At 41.8% G+C, this 12,742-nt stretch overlaps 1 protein-coding gene across 2 annotated transcripts in view; it reads right to left on the reverse strand.

Annotated features, from left to right (window-relative positions):
• The window catches only part of Synpr (synaptoporin), a 359,507-nt gene that overhangs the window by 169,483 nt on the left and 177,282 nt on the right, over positions 1-12,742 (reverse strand). Inside the window, exon 1 of one of the 2 annotated variants that reach the window (XM_006975085.4) lies at positions 8,401-8,846. The exons of the other annotated variant lie outside the window; for it this stretch is intronic. Coding sequence (XP_006975147.1) covers positions 8,401-8,424 — 24 coding nt within the window. The 5' untranslated portion in view covers positions 8,425-8,846. Of the gene's footprint in view, positions 1-8,400; positions 8,847-12,742 lie in introns of those variants that run through there. 2 annotated transcript variants of the gene reach the window in all.

Here is a 12,742-nt window from a genome sequence, read left to right on the forward strand (position 1 = left end):
AGAGGACAAACCAGCTGAGGCCTACATGTACCACCTATGTACAACAAGGCATACTTGGTTGTCAAGATTTGAATGTATTTACTCTCATTCCAATTTCTGTGCTCTGAGACAATGCAGGAAGAAGACAGTTTTCTCAGGATTCTGCCAGGATAATTCACTCAAGGCTTTTTATCTTGGAAAATGTGCCAAGGGCCCCAGAGGTAACCCACAAACAACTCAACAAAAAATCAGGGCTAGGGGCTTGGGTGCTGTGTGACACTCACTCTGGGAAAGACCTGCTTCTTTCTATGTTTGGGAACAGGTAAAGGTACCACTGCAAGCCACACCTGCCTTTGATGTGTTTCTATGTCTACTCCTCTGTGAAATTTTACAGGAACACCCTGTCTCTGTCTCCCTTCATGAGGTGGAGGTTTCATTAAACCAGTGCCTAAAGGTAAGTTTAGGTGCAGTCAACTGAAAGTCAGAGACCTTGCTAAGGACCCTTAGTTGCAGAATATTTGTTTAACTATGCAAAGGTGTGTTGATTTTGTTTAACTATGCAAAGATGTGTTGCCTTGCCTGCCTAAGGCACCTGATTAGTCTAATAAAAAGCTGAATGGCCAATAGCAAGGGAGGAGGCATAGGCAGGACTCCCAGGCAGGGAGAGTAAGGAGGAGGAGGAATTTAGGCTGGAAAAAAAGAAGAAAGAAAAGGAAATAACAGGGAGATGCCAGGAGCCATCCATCCAGACAAACAAAGCAGGCATACAGAGTGAAAGAAAAGTTAAAAAAAAAAAAGCTGAGGCAAAATATAGATGAATAGAAACAGTTTAAATTAAAAGAGCTAGTAGGACAAGTCTAAGCTAACGGCGAGCATTCATAATTAATAACAAGTCTCCATGTCTTTATTTGGGAGCTGACTGATGGCCCAAAGAAAATTCCAGTTACACCCCCTAAACACCTGCCTATAATCCCAACACACATTTCTTTTAATATAATCTTATTAATTTGTTGAGAATTTCATACATGCATACAATGTATTTTGATCATGTTTTCCCTCCTATTCCTAACTCCCCTCACATCCACTCAGCACCTCCTCACCCTCCCAACTTCATGCCCTCTCAATTAAAAAAAATAACATACCAAGTCTAATTTGTATGTCCCATATCCTCATGGACGTAGGGCCATCCACAGGACTGGCCTATTAAGAGGTACATTCCTAAAGAAAACTGACTCTCCCTCTCCCAGCAGCCATCAACTGTCAATAGCTTCTCAGCTAGGGGGAGGCTCATGATCCCCTACCCTGCTCCATGATGGAATGTCAATTAGCTTGATCTCATGCTGGTAGCCACATTGCTGTCAATTCATGAGTGCAACAAACTTTACATACTCAGAGAACACCTTTTCCTTCTAGTCCTCCAGACTTTTGGCTCTTGCCGTCTTTCTGCTCCCTTTCCCACAATGGTCTTTCAAGCCTGGAGTTAGGATATGTGTAACATCGATTCCCCTATTTGTAGCTGAGCACTCCACAGACACTCATTTTTGCACGTACATCTCTGGCCTGCAGCAAATCCATGAATTCACTGTCCTCCATTGGAAATGTTTCTGTTGCCTCTTGGGCTATAAGGACAGGGAACTGAGATCTGTTCTTGTCTTTCCTTTAAATTGAATTCATAGTAGAGCCTTGGGTAAGTCACTCACCTCTTTGGGCTTTTGTTTTCTGTCTTAAAGAAATAAAGTTTGAGAGTCGTAGGGACACGAGATTGAGACTGTGATCTCTTTTCTTCCAAGACGGTCACTCATACAGCAGGTCTATCTCATGTCAAAACCCATGCCCCATACCCATTCTACAGCACAGATCACTGATGACTCTGTGCTTTCTGCAATGTATTACTCTATACCCCAAAATGGTTGGAGGAACTCTAAGTATATAAGAGGACCATCTGAAACCACCCAGATAATGTGGCTGAGATAGAAGGTTGGCCTTTAGACATCCACCACCCTTGCCTCCATCACTCCTTGGTAAATGACCTTTAGTATTTAAAACAGCCTCAAAGAGAAAAAAATTACACTGTAAACACATTTGCATTTGCATTAAAAGTTATAATTTGTATGATTGTTAGAAAAAAATTGGAATTTCAATATTGGAATTTCAGGATAAATTACTATGAATTTGAGTTCTACTTCCTTTTGACTGTAAGGATTTAGACACATAACCATCTAAGTGTCTGCCATTCATTTGCTAAAGGAGATATATTTTAATATTGCCTCATTTGTTGATTGCTAGAATCTAATGAGATAAGATAAGCTATCCAGAGTGGTAATGTTTTGCTCAGAGATAAAAGATAGTAACCAGGAGAAGCTTACAGATGCTCCACTGCACAGAAGTAAAGGATAATGATAGGGAGAAGTTTACAGATGCTCTTCTGCACAGAAAGAGTAGTGACAGGGAGAAGCTTACAGATGCTCCACTGCACAGAAGTAAAGAATAGTGACAGGGAGAAGCTTACAGATGCTCTTCTGTACAGAAATAAAGAGTAGTGACAGGGAGAAGCTTATAGATGCTCCACTGCACAGAAGTAAAGGATAGTGACAGGGAGAAGCTTACAGATGCTCCACTGCACAGAAGTAAAGAATAGTGACAGGGAGAAGCTTACAGATGCTCCACTGCACAGAAGTAAAGAATAGTGACAGGGAGAAGCTTACAGATGCTCCACTGCACAGAAGTAAAGGATAATGATAGGGGGAAGTTTACAGATGCTCTTCTGCACAGAAAGAGTAGTGACAGGGAGAAGCTTACAGATGCTCCACTGCACAGAAGTAAAGGATAGTGACAGGGAGAAGCTTACAGATGCTCCACTGCACAGAAGTAAAGAGTAGTGACAGGGAGAAGCTTACAGATGCTCTATTGGCCTCAGGTAGGCTGTATCAAGCTGCTTAAGCTAAGAATCCAAAAATCAAAAGGAAGAAATGCCACAGGAAGAATCATTAAAACTGACTGTAATCACCAAATTTCTTTCATTGGTTCTCATTTTATACAGGGGCAATTTGGCAAAACCTTTGGTAATTTAGGTTGTCTTAGCTTAGGGTAGAGATTGCTACTGACATCTAGTGGGTAGAGCCCATGAACACTATTAAATATCTCACAGGGGGATTTCACAGCAAGGAACAATCTGGAGAGTGTACTAATGTGCTGGGATTGCATAATCTTGAACTATTAGAAGTTCCTCAAGTTCAGAAATGGGTGCATCTTGTTTATTCCCATGCCTTAGCATCTGGCAGCATGCTAAGCACAACCCTCCCCCATCCCAGTATACATGTTTGTTGAAGATGAACAAGTGCATGAACACCCAAGGGAGACAGATAAGGCAAGTCAGACAGTCCTGGTTGTCAGGGACCATCTTCAGTCCTATACGCACCTTCCCAGTTTGCTTTTTTATCTTCTTTTTCTGTCTTCTCAAAATTTCCTCCTTTCTTTTCTCTCCCAAACACTGGGAAGAAGGAAACCCCTGTGAGGCTGCCTAGGAGCAGCCAACAGCGCTGAGAAGACACAAGCCCTGGGGAGCCTCACCCAGTTTTCTCTTCAAACTACTCCATTCAGCAGACTGTAATCACTCCAGCAAATAAGTGGGGTTCTAGTTCCCTCCCTAAGCATGAGCAGATAAGACCAATGGCACACGTTCCCTGCAGATGACTTAGGAGGCTAGCTCAATTATGCCTTTCAGAAGACGTATTCTGGGATGTGAAATAGAAACTAGGTGAGGAATGGAAAATAAAGACACTTAGTTCTGGAAGTAGAGGTGTTGGATTCTATCTGTTCGTTCACCACTGTATCTCCACAGTTCTCACAGAACCCAGTGCATGGCAGGCACCATTAAATATTTAGTAAAAGGGTAACATTGGTGGCTAACATTCCAATCTTTTCCTTAAATCTGATCAATTTTTCAAAAGCCTATATTTTCCATCTCTTCAAAGGGCCGTAAGACATGACTATATACTTACATTAGCCAACCTAACACTCCTCAGTGAACTTGTTTTCCTGGACTGGAAACCAGCTTTCCAGAAACTGGAGTGGAATGTGTTTGAAGTTACCCTTCAACAACTTCCCCCACAGGATTTAGGGTGGAGGCTATGTTAGTGTGATCACTGTAAACACACTATGAAGATCCATTATTCTGCAGAGTGGGAGGCTATGTTAGTGTGATCACTGTAAACACACTATGAAGATCCATTATTCTGCAGAGTGGGAGGCTATGTTAGTGTGATCACTGTAAACACACTATGAAGATCCATTATTCTGCAGAGTGACGGCAGGACTTCAACTCACCCCTTTTCTCAAATTTTTAAAACAATTTAAAGGCATATGCCAATAGTCAAGAACCTCTTTTAAAGGACTGCATCCTTTTCGTGGTGACTTCAGTCTCCAAACTTGAAGTGATCCTTGTGAGTGCCTAACAAGAACCCTGCTCTGTTTGCACACTAGCTTATAGTGAGCTTGCTGTAAAGTTCAAGACTTCTCCAACACCTCTTGTCCATCTTTACACCAGCCGCTTTCTCTATATTTAATGGGTTCTTTTTAAGGACTCAGTGATCGATATGTTTAAGGACACACATCTATATCTAAAATAAAGCAGAAATAAACATAGGTTGGATTTCCAGTGCTGTTACTCTGGGACTTAGTGATCTCTCTGAAGAAGGATTACTGGAAAATGATTTCCTTTATAAAACTGTTTCTAAGATTTTTCTAAGATTAGTTTTAAGGGATAACACACATTTGATGAGCCTGGGGTTGAACACAACATATTTTCTTAGAGCAAAAGTCTATGTTTGGTGGCTCTCAGTACATTTAGAACCCTCATAAATACTCATCAAAAAAGCAAAATTATCCACATTTCTTTATCAGTGCTGGCTCTAATACCACACTTGCTGATTAAACCACCAAATTATGTCTTATTCAAGAACAGGAGAAAAGAGAATTCAGAATTATGTTATTGCTTCTGCCAAAAATGACTGTTAGCTTAGAAGCATTTCACTCTACACTGCACTTTGAGCTTTTAACCACCTAGCTGTCGATATAAGCGTTAGCGCAAAACTATTGCCCGTTAGTTAGCAAATCACACCAAAAAGTACCCTCTATGTTGTGGCCACCACTTCTTCAGAGTTTAACTCCAGGCGCCACCAATGTGTTCTGTTTGTTCCTTCATTGACTTATATTTTTTTTGGGTTTGAGTAAAACATAGGAAGGATATCCTGAGTTAGACTTCACATTCTAGCCACATTCTCATCACTCAGAATCCTCTCAGGCAGAATGGAAAACAGCACAGTGTTTCCTAGATTTACCACGAGTGCTGTGCCCTGCCTCCACAGTGCCACTTGAGGGGAAATTTCAAACATATCGATTCTATGTTAGTCAAAATTTTCCCCTGGAAGACTTGTCTGAGTTTTATTGGCTCAGATGGATTTCAAATGGGAAGCTCAGTGCCTGGGTGCAAAGGAATGTGTTTAAAAACTCAGGACTTCAACTCTGTCGCACTGCTCAGCATTTTTAATTATCTGGCTTGTAGAGAAGCAATATTCTAACTGAAGCACCACCTAAGCCCTTTACAGTTTAGCCAAAGAATAGAAAGAGAATCATGGGAGTGACTGAAAAGGAGGTGAGAATTCTATAAACTTTTCCCTGGTGAACCAATTCAATTGGAATTGCCTTTTATACTTTGCATCCATGACAAGCTGGGTGGCTTGGGATACTGATATTTCTACGTTATTTTGGCATCTTTATTTGGACCCTTTGTTCACAGACTGAAAGTCAAGGGACAAATTTGTCTTGCTTACAGAGATACCTTAATTTAGCCACATCTGCATATTGTCTCTCCCCAGGCTGGCTTCCTTTAGCTACATCCACATCTTGGTAGCTGCACAAATTGAATGGTTTTTAGGCACATAATTAGCCTGGAGTTACAAAAGCACAGTGTGAGAAAAAGGAGGTTACCTATTGTCAGAGGAAGGAAAAATACCAGGGAAACATGGTGTGTTACTGTTAAGTGCCTGCAAACCACCATGGCCGAGGAGTTTATCACAGGCTACACTGACCAAGTGAAGCCCCAACTCGAGGATGGATGTGCTACTCACTCTATCTCATCTGCATCATTGTATCATCACATCAAGTTACACACTTTCTCTGTCTCCATTTTCCTATCTGCAAAGTGGAGAGATGAGATTAGCCTCCTCAGAGTGGCTATGAAGACTATAGGAGACTACATGAACACTAGAAGCCGAGTGATGTGCTCAGCCAAGTGCCAGACATACAGTGTATTCACCAGCTCAAAACAGTCTCTGCCTTCTGCTTTCTTCATTTTCCTAAAAGGAATAGAAGATTTCATTGTGGAAAAATTCAAAATCATTTCATTATTTTTGTCCAACACTGCATAGGGCTTTTCATTCATTAAAATAGATTTTTTAAAACTGACTTTTCTGGACTTGTCAGGAGGGATACAATTAAAGACCATGTAGGCTTATCCCAACTCAAAGTGATGGTTGATGACCCTGACTTCTTGAAGCGACGAAGGTTCAATTGTCCTCCCTATGGCTTCATGTATGGAGCCCCAACTATTCCATGATTAGCAGGTGAAGGAGAAAACAGACACTTGTGGGTCGTCATTCCCTCATACTCCACTAACTAATACTGTGGAGTAGCTTCATATGCTGACTATTCCGTTTACAGCTCATGACTTTACATTCAACCTGTTACAGCTGACCATGAAGGAATATCCAAAGATGTAAAGTGGAGGTAGGGAGTTGGCTGTGTGTGCCGGAGAGGAGAGAGGTTGGGACCTGCCCACTGCTGATGCTTCCACTCAGCTCAAGGAATAAAAGCCATGCTTTCTTTTTAACAACAGACTACCTGCTAAGGCATACTTAGTTCCTCTAGGATAAATGGCGTCTGAGTTTGCTATTAGGAACACATCCACAAAAACTAGGATCAGGTAATATAAACAGACAGATGGTTTTGGGGGGATTTATTTCAAAGCTAGATCAATCATAATTCATACTGGTTATCAAAATGAGCATCCCCACTTTATCATGCAAATAGCAGGCACATTGCAGGGTGCCCTGACAGTGTCAGCCAGGGTTCAGTGCATTCCTAGACAGAAATTACTATTTCCTTAGAGTTAAGCTGTCATCTGTCACAGTTCCAAATACGGTTATTCAAAAAGAATATATGCTTCAGAGTTCTAGACCAGCATAGAGTTCCCAACTTTACTTTCAAAATCTCTAGGAATTGCCAGGCTTTAGCTTCTGATTTAAAGGTGCCCTTAACTTTTGTCATGAATGCATTCTCTAGTTCATTTACCATGAAAAAAAAAAAAAAGACTATGTGGATTTGCTGACTGTGTGACAAAAAAAAAAAAAAGATTAAAGCATGTTTGTGTCCATTAGCACAATTAGTTAATCGCCTTATCATCTCTTTGTACTATAATTACACGAATAGATGAATTAGCAATAAAGAATTCAGACCGTCCTCTGCCCTCAGCTAACCAGGTGATGCATTTAGAAATCATGACTCTGAGCAGATGTGACCAGACACTATTCTGCATCAGTTTGAATTAAATGACAGCAACTTTTCTCCCGAATAACTTGAGCTATGGCCACACCAGAGCCAAGGCTGGGCCTCTGGCAGATGGTGGTACAAATACACAATGCAAAGAAAGTCAGAAAAGAAACAATGGCTACTTGAAGTCTAGCTTTTCATGCAATGCAAGAGATTTGCTTTAGCCATATGAATACTTTTTTAAAAAAATAGAAATTCAGTTCTTTTAAAGAATGTCTCAGAATCGGAAAGGAATCTCATTCATTCATTATACCTTGGTATGAGACCTTATGAGATTAACACATAATATTTAGTAGCTATTTAAGGAGTTGAAGACATTTGCACTATGATGCTGATGAAGAAACTTTAATTAAAATGGTAAGCAGGTTGTAGCACAATGAATATACTTAGAACATTAAGCACTCTTAAGCTGGTTGAGATAGAATGGCATTACATTTTTATAAAGCCTAATATAACTTTGCTTAAATAGTTTCCTTACTGTGTTAAAAGAAGCCCAGAAACCCAGTATATACTTCAACAGCTATTGTAAGGATTATACTACATAACCCAGACTCTTAGGTTTAAACATATGCATAAAAGAAAGCTAAGTTAAATAGAGGGAGAGACATCAACACTAAATATTTCTAAAAATCACATTAGGAAAGAAAAGTATACAGCCCAAATATACTTACACATGTACACACACACACACACATTGGGAGGGGGAAAGGAGGAAGGAAGGAGGGAGAGAGAGAGAGAGAGAGAGAGAGAGAGAGAGAGAGAGAGAGAGAGAGAGAGAGAGAGAGAGGCAAATCAATAGAGAGATGAACTTACCGGAGCAAATATCACCATACACATTTACAAAAGAATTGATAATCCAACTTCCCTCTCCTGAAAAAAAATAGAGGTTGTCTCATACTAGAAACGAAGCTTCTCTGTCCACAGCACCAGCTCTTGTCCCTCTCTTTATGAAGCAAAGGAGGAGGACAAGAAATCAATGCAGAGGGAAAGTGAGATGCTATACCAATCAGATAGCAGCTTCTGCCTTCTTGCAGAGAGATGGGAAAACAGTCACATTAGTAGACAGTGACAGCCCACAGCTGAGTACAGGAACCTGATACTCCCTTGATGCAAAGCTGTCTGCTTTGTGGGGAGGTGGTTACCTCCGTTGTGCACTCCCACACTTGGCTCTCTGCTCACAATTGCAAGTGCAGGGCCGCTTTGCACAAGCATGCTGCATCATGAGCAGAGGCACCCACTCCCTCTTATTCAGAGAGCCCCCTCCTCTCTCAGCCACAGTACTTAAAATCAAACTGGGAGCTGAACGCAAGCCAGGATTTTGTACGTTGAGGATACAAGGAAGCAGTGGTTTCATTAAATCCTCAGGAATAGATTTGCATAGATGAGGCACATGTATGTTTGTTTTAAAAAATTGCCCTCGTTTTTTATGGAAATGCATGGGTGTTAGGCATAATACCAATTTGGGAAATTCATGCACTGTCCATAAATAATCATTAAGATGATGGCATTGGAAGATGGGCTTTTCAGGCTCTGGAGACTATGGAAGGAACAAATTATAACTCGGTGCTCATCCATCATACTAGTATTAATGAAGACCTGCAAAAATCACAAAATTAAAAAGCTTGCAGGGACTCAAGCAGGACCCACATTCTTTGGTTTCTTTACAGAAAGAAGCGGCACTGACTTACTCAAGGGGCAGCAATCTCGACACCCAGAGGGTATATGTCTCAGTAAGCTGGACCAGCATTCATGGAAAGACTGTTGCAGGTTGCAGGCCCTGCTCATTGGGTGTCCTGGGGATATTTTATCACCCTCTAAGGATAATGTCTCCTGAAGATCTATACGAAAACACCAGGGACGTCCTGCATGCCAGTGCCCTCTCTGTCCTAAACGAGCACCTATTCAGCACAAGAATGGTGTTTATTGGCTCTGGCGTCTCATCTTTGTCTTTTACTTGCTACTGATCCCCCAACAAAAACTCAAACAGGCTACCATGTGTTTAACCTACGGTTACTAATCCAGAATCTGCCCCGAGTCTTGTTTGTCCCTCTTTCTGCTGCTGTCTGTCTCTGTAACTCACCTCTTCTCTTACACACACGTGCACACACACATAGTAACCATAATCACCATTTTTCTTTTAGCCTTTTTTTTTCTCCTACTGGGAAGGGGAGTTATGGGACCAAACAATACCCCAAAAATGTGATAAAGAGTGAAGCAACCCAGAATCCTGTGCCGGTTCTTTTCTCACTGGCTATGTGAACTGGGGAGCCTCTTAAGGTCTCTGTGACTTAATTTTCCCTCTGTAAAATGGGCACACTAACCCTTCTTAAAGAAGGAATGAAAGATGGACAAGGCGGTGTTTTTATCAAATCCAAGTGTGTGCTCAGGAACTCTGGCTTGCTGTCTCTTCCTCATTTGATCTTGCTCCATTTGGGTTTTTCTCAGTAGTACTGAGGATAGAACCTAGGGCCTCGGGCATTTGGGGCAAGTGTGCTAACATTAAGCTCAGCCTCTGCTTGAAATTGTGTTCCAAATGCAGAAGCAAGCCTTCAGGGTACCTAAAACTCTTCAAATGTATGGATCCCAAGGACCTTTGAAATTCTCATAGGACCCCATCCCTCAACATATACATTCTCTCTCTCTCTCTCTCTCTCTCTCTCTCTCTCTCTCTCTCTCTCTCTCTCTCTCTCTCTCTCTGTCACTAACACATGCTTATTGAAAAGTTACCACATGGCAATGAGAGAAATTAAGTAGGAAAAGCCAGTAAAAAGGTTGACTGTCACCTAGCACTGGAGTAAGCACTCAATAATATTTTCAGAATTAATGAATGCAGAATTCACGGAAGGCAGGATGCCTCATGCTGAAGGCCACTGTTTTGCCTGGTGATGAGAAGGGTCAGCAGTGCAGCCACTGGGGAAACCCACACTTCACAGTTCCTTAGCTCTTCAGGATGGTTCTGATTATGAAGAGACTCATTTCAAATTATAAGAACATCTTCTACATAGTACCCATGGACATCCTTGACTCTGCTCCAGTGGGCCTTTTCATGAATCACTTTATTTGGGTCTCAAAGAACTAAAAAGTTATCATTGTTATTCCAGATGAATAACAAATGCAGATGAAGAAGCAAAGACCCAAAGAATTATGTGGCTTGTCTGCAGGCACATGTTCAGTAGTTAGTAAAGCTGTGATGTAAGACTAGGCCATACAATTATGTAGCTGTCAAAAAATCCACTACATCTGTCCCACAATGGTGCTTAGATCATTATGTATTCAGTATATGGGGTATGACTAATCACTAATCCACGTGAAAAGACAAGGGCCCCGTGAGACTGGGGAGCATGATGTAGCAAGGTGGTACAAGGTTCCATCTTGCTTTGGCTAGTGGTAGGCTGTATGACCCTGGGTATGTCCCGGAAGTTATTTGTGTTTCAGTTTTTCCCACATTTAGATTTAAGAATTTCTCTCTAAAGACTTTCTGGATCAACTGAGACTAGATAAGGTCTGAGAACTAACAGGTAAAGTGATCTTCTGACTGGGTTAGCTTTCTCTGTTCCAGACAAAGCATTCCCATGTTCTAAGTGCCGCCTGCCCATCGCCATCAGCTCTTACTTCAGTGCATTCTCAGTAGGTCTTGCTAATTCTACAGTGTCCTGTAAATGCAGAAGCTGCCCATAGCAAGGCCTCGAGGCGTAACCAGACCAATGACTTGTGTGGGAATGATACTTCAATTATTGTCTAGTCGGCTTAAATGAAAATCCAAGCTCCCTCCTCTGCCCTCCACGCTTTGAGGATCTGGCTCCATCTACTGTCTTCTTTTCTCACTCCTCCTCCAACTGGCCTCTGTCTTTCCAGCTGCCACTCTCCTAGCTAAAACCCCAGCTCCCGAGAAACGGCCCTGTTCTCAATGTACTTAGTCACTCCACAGTTAGTCTTACCTTTTGCTCTTAGGATCCCCCTTTGACTACTAATTAAAAAGGAATTGTTCCTGTCTCAGATCTCGCCTTAGCATTGTCCCATTTTTTGTTGTGTTTGTGTGTTATGGCTTCTCACTCTTTCTCCCTCCCTCCTCCCTCCCATCGTCCTCTTACTTGCTTCCTTGTCACATAATTATCTCCTTTACCAAAGAGACAACTGGACATAGAAGCCGAAAAAACTCTCTCCCTGGCCCCCTCCCCTGCTGTGTGTGTGTGTGTGTGTGTGTGTGTGTGTGTGTGTGTGTGTGTACATGTGTAATGTTTATGAATGGGGGTTGACAAGAGAACCTTCAACATCATTCTTCAGAAGCTATCTATCTTGTCTATTTGATACAGTGGCTTTTAATAGCCTGGAATTTGCCAGGTAGTTTAGGGTAGGTGGTCACCAAGCCCCAAGAACCTGCTGTCTCTGCCTTTCTCATAATGGATTTACAAATGCGTGCCTCCAAGCCCAGCATTTTCATATGAGTTCTGTCTGGAGTTTGGATGTAGATCATGTTTGTAAGACACGCATGTTACCAACTGAGCCACCTCCCTAGACAAGGAAGCCTTAAAGAATCACGTCCAGTATCGGAGCACCGGGAATGTATTCAGCAGGTATCTGATGGTAAGTAGAGGGCTAATCCAAGCAATGAATCAACACGAGAAAAGGGGAGGCTGGGATGGCTGTAAACAAAGCCAGTTCATTAAAGCAACTTAGCCTTGAAGCACAAGACAGATAAACAAAGCAGTGGATGAAGACTGCCTTCTTTTTCATGGTACATTCTAGAAGGGCTGAAGACATTAGTGTCCTTGTGTGTAGGAGGTGGCCATGGAAAGATGCTGGAGACCCATCTGTAAACTGCACAGACCAGGCATTTCTTAAATGCCTGGCTCAGGGTTCAGTTCCCCTAGACTGACATAGATGCCTGGCTCCCTGGGGATTTTTGTCCATTCCTGGGTCTCTAGAGAGCAAATAGTCCTGCCACCTAGCCACTCAGATTGTCTCTGCCTTCCAATGGCCAGACAGTTCAGTCATCTGCCACTCTCTAATGCAGAATCAAAACTGACAGAATAAAGCAATGTGTCATGATTTGATGTCTCTTTTTTTAAAAAATGGCATTGGCATCATTGCTACTGCCTTAAAATAACATTTGTCCATTATTAGATGATTAAAAATAGCAACACAGCATTTTCTA

The sequence above is a fragment of the Peromyscus maniculatus genome, chromosome 9, assembly GCF_049852395.1.
Source record: "Peromyscus maniculatus bairdii isolate BWxNUB_F1_BW_parent chromosome 9, HU_Pman_BW_mat_3.1, whole genome shotgun sequence".
Lineage (NCBI taxonomy): Eukaryota > Metazoa > Chordata > Mammalia > Rodentia > Cricetidae > Peromyscus > Peromyscus maniculatus.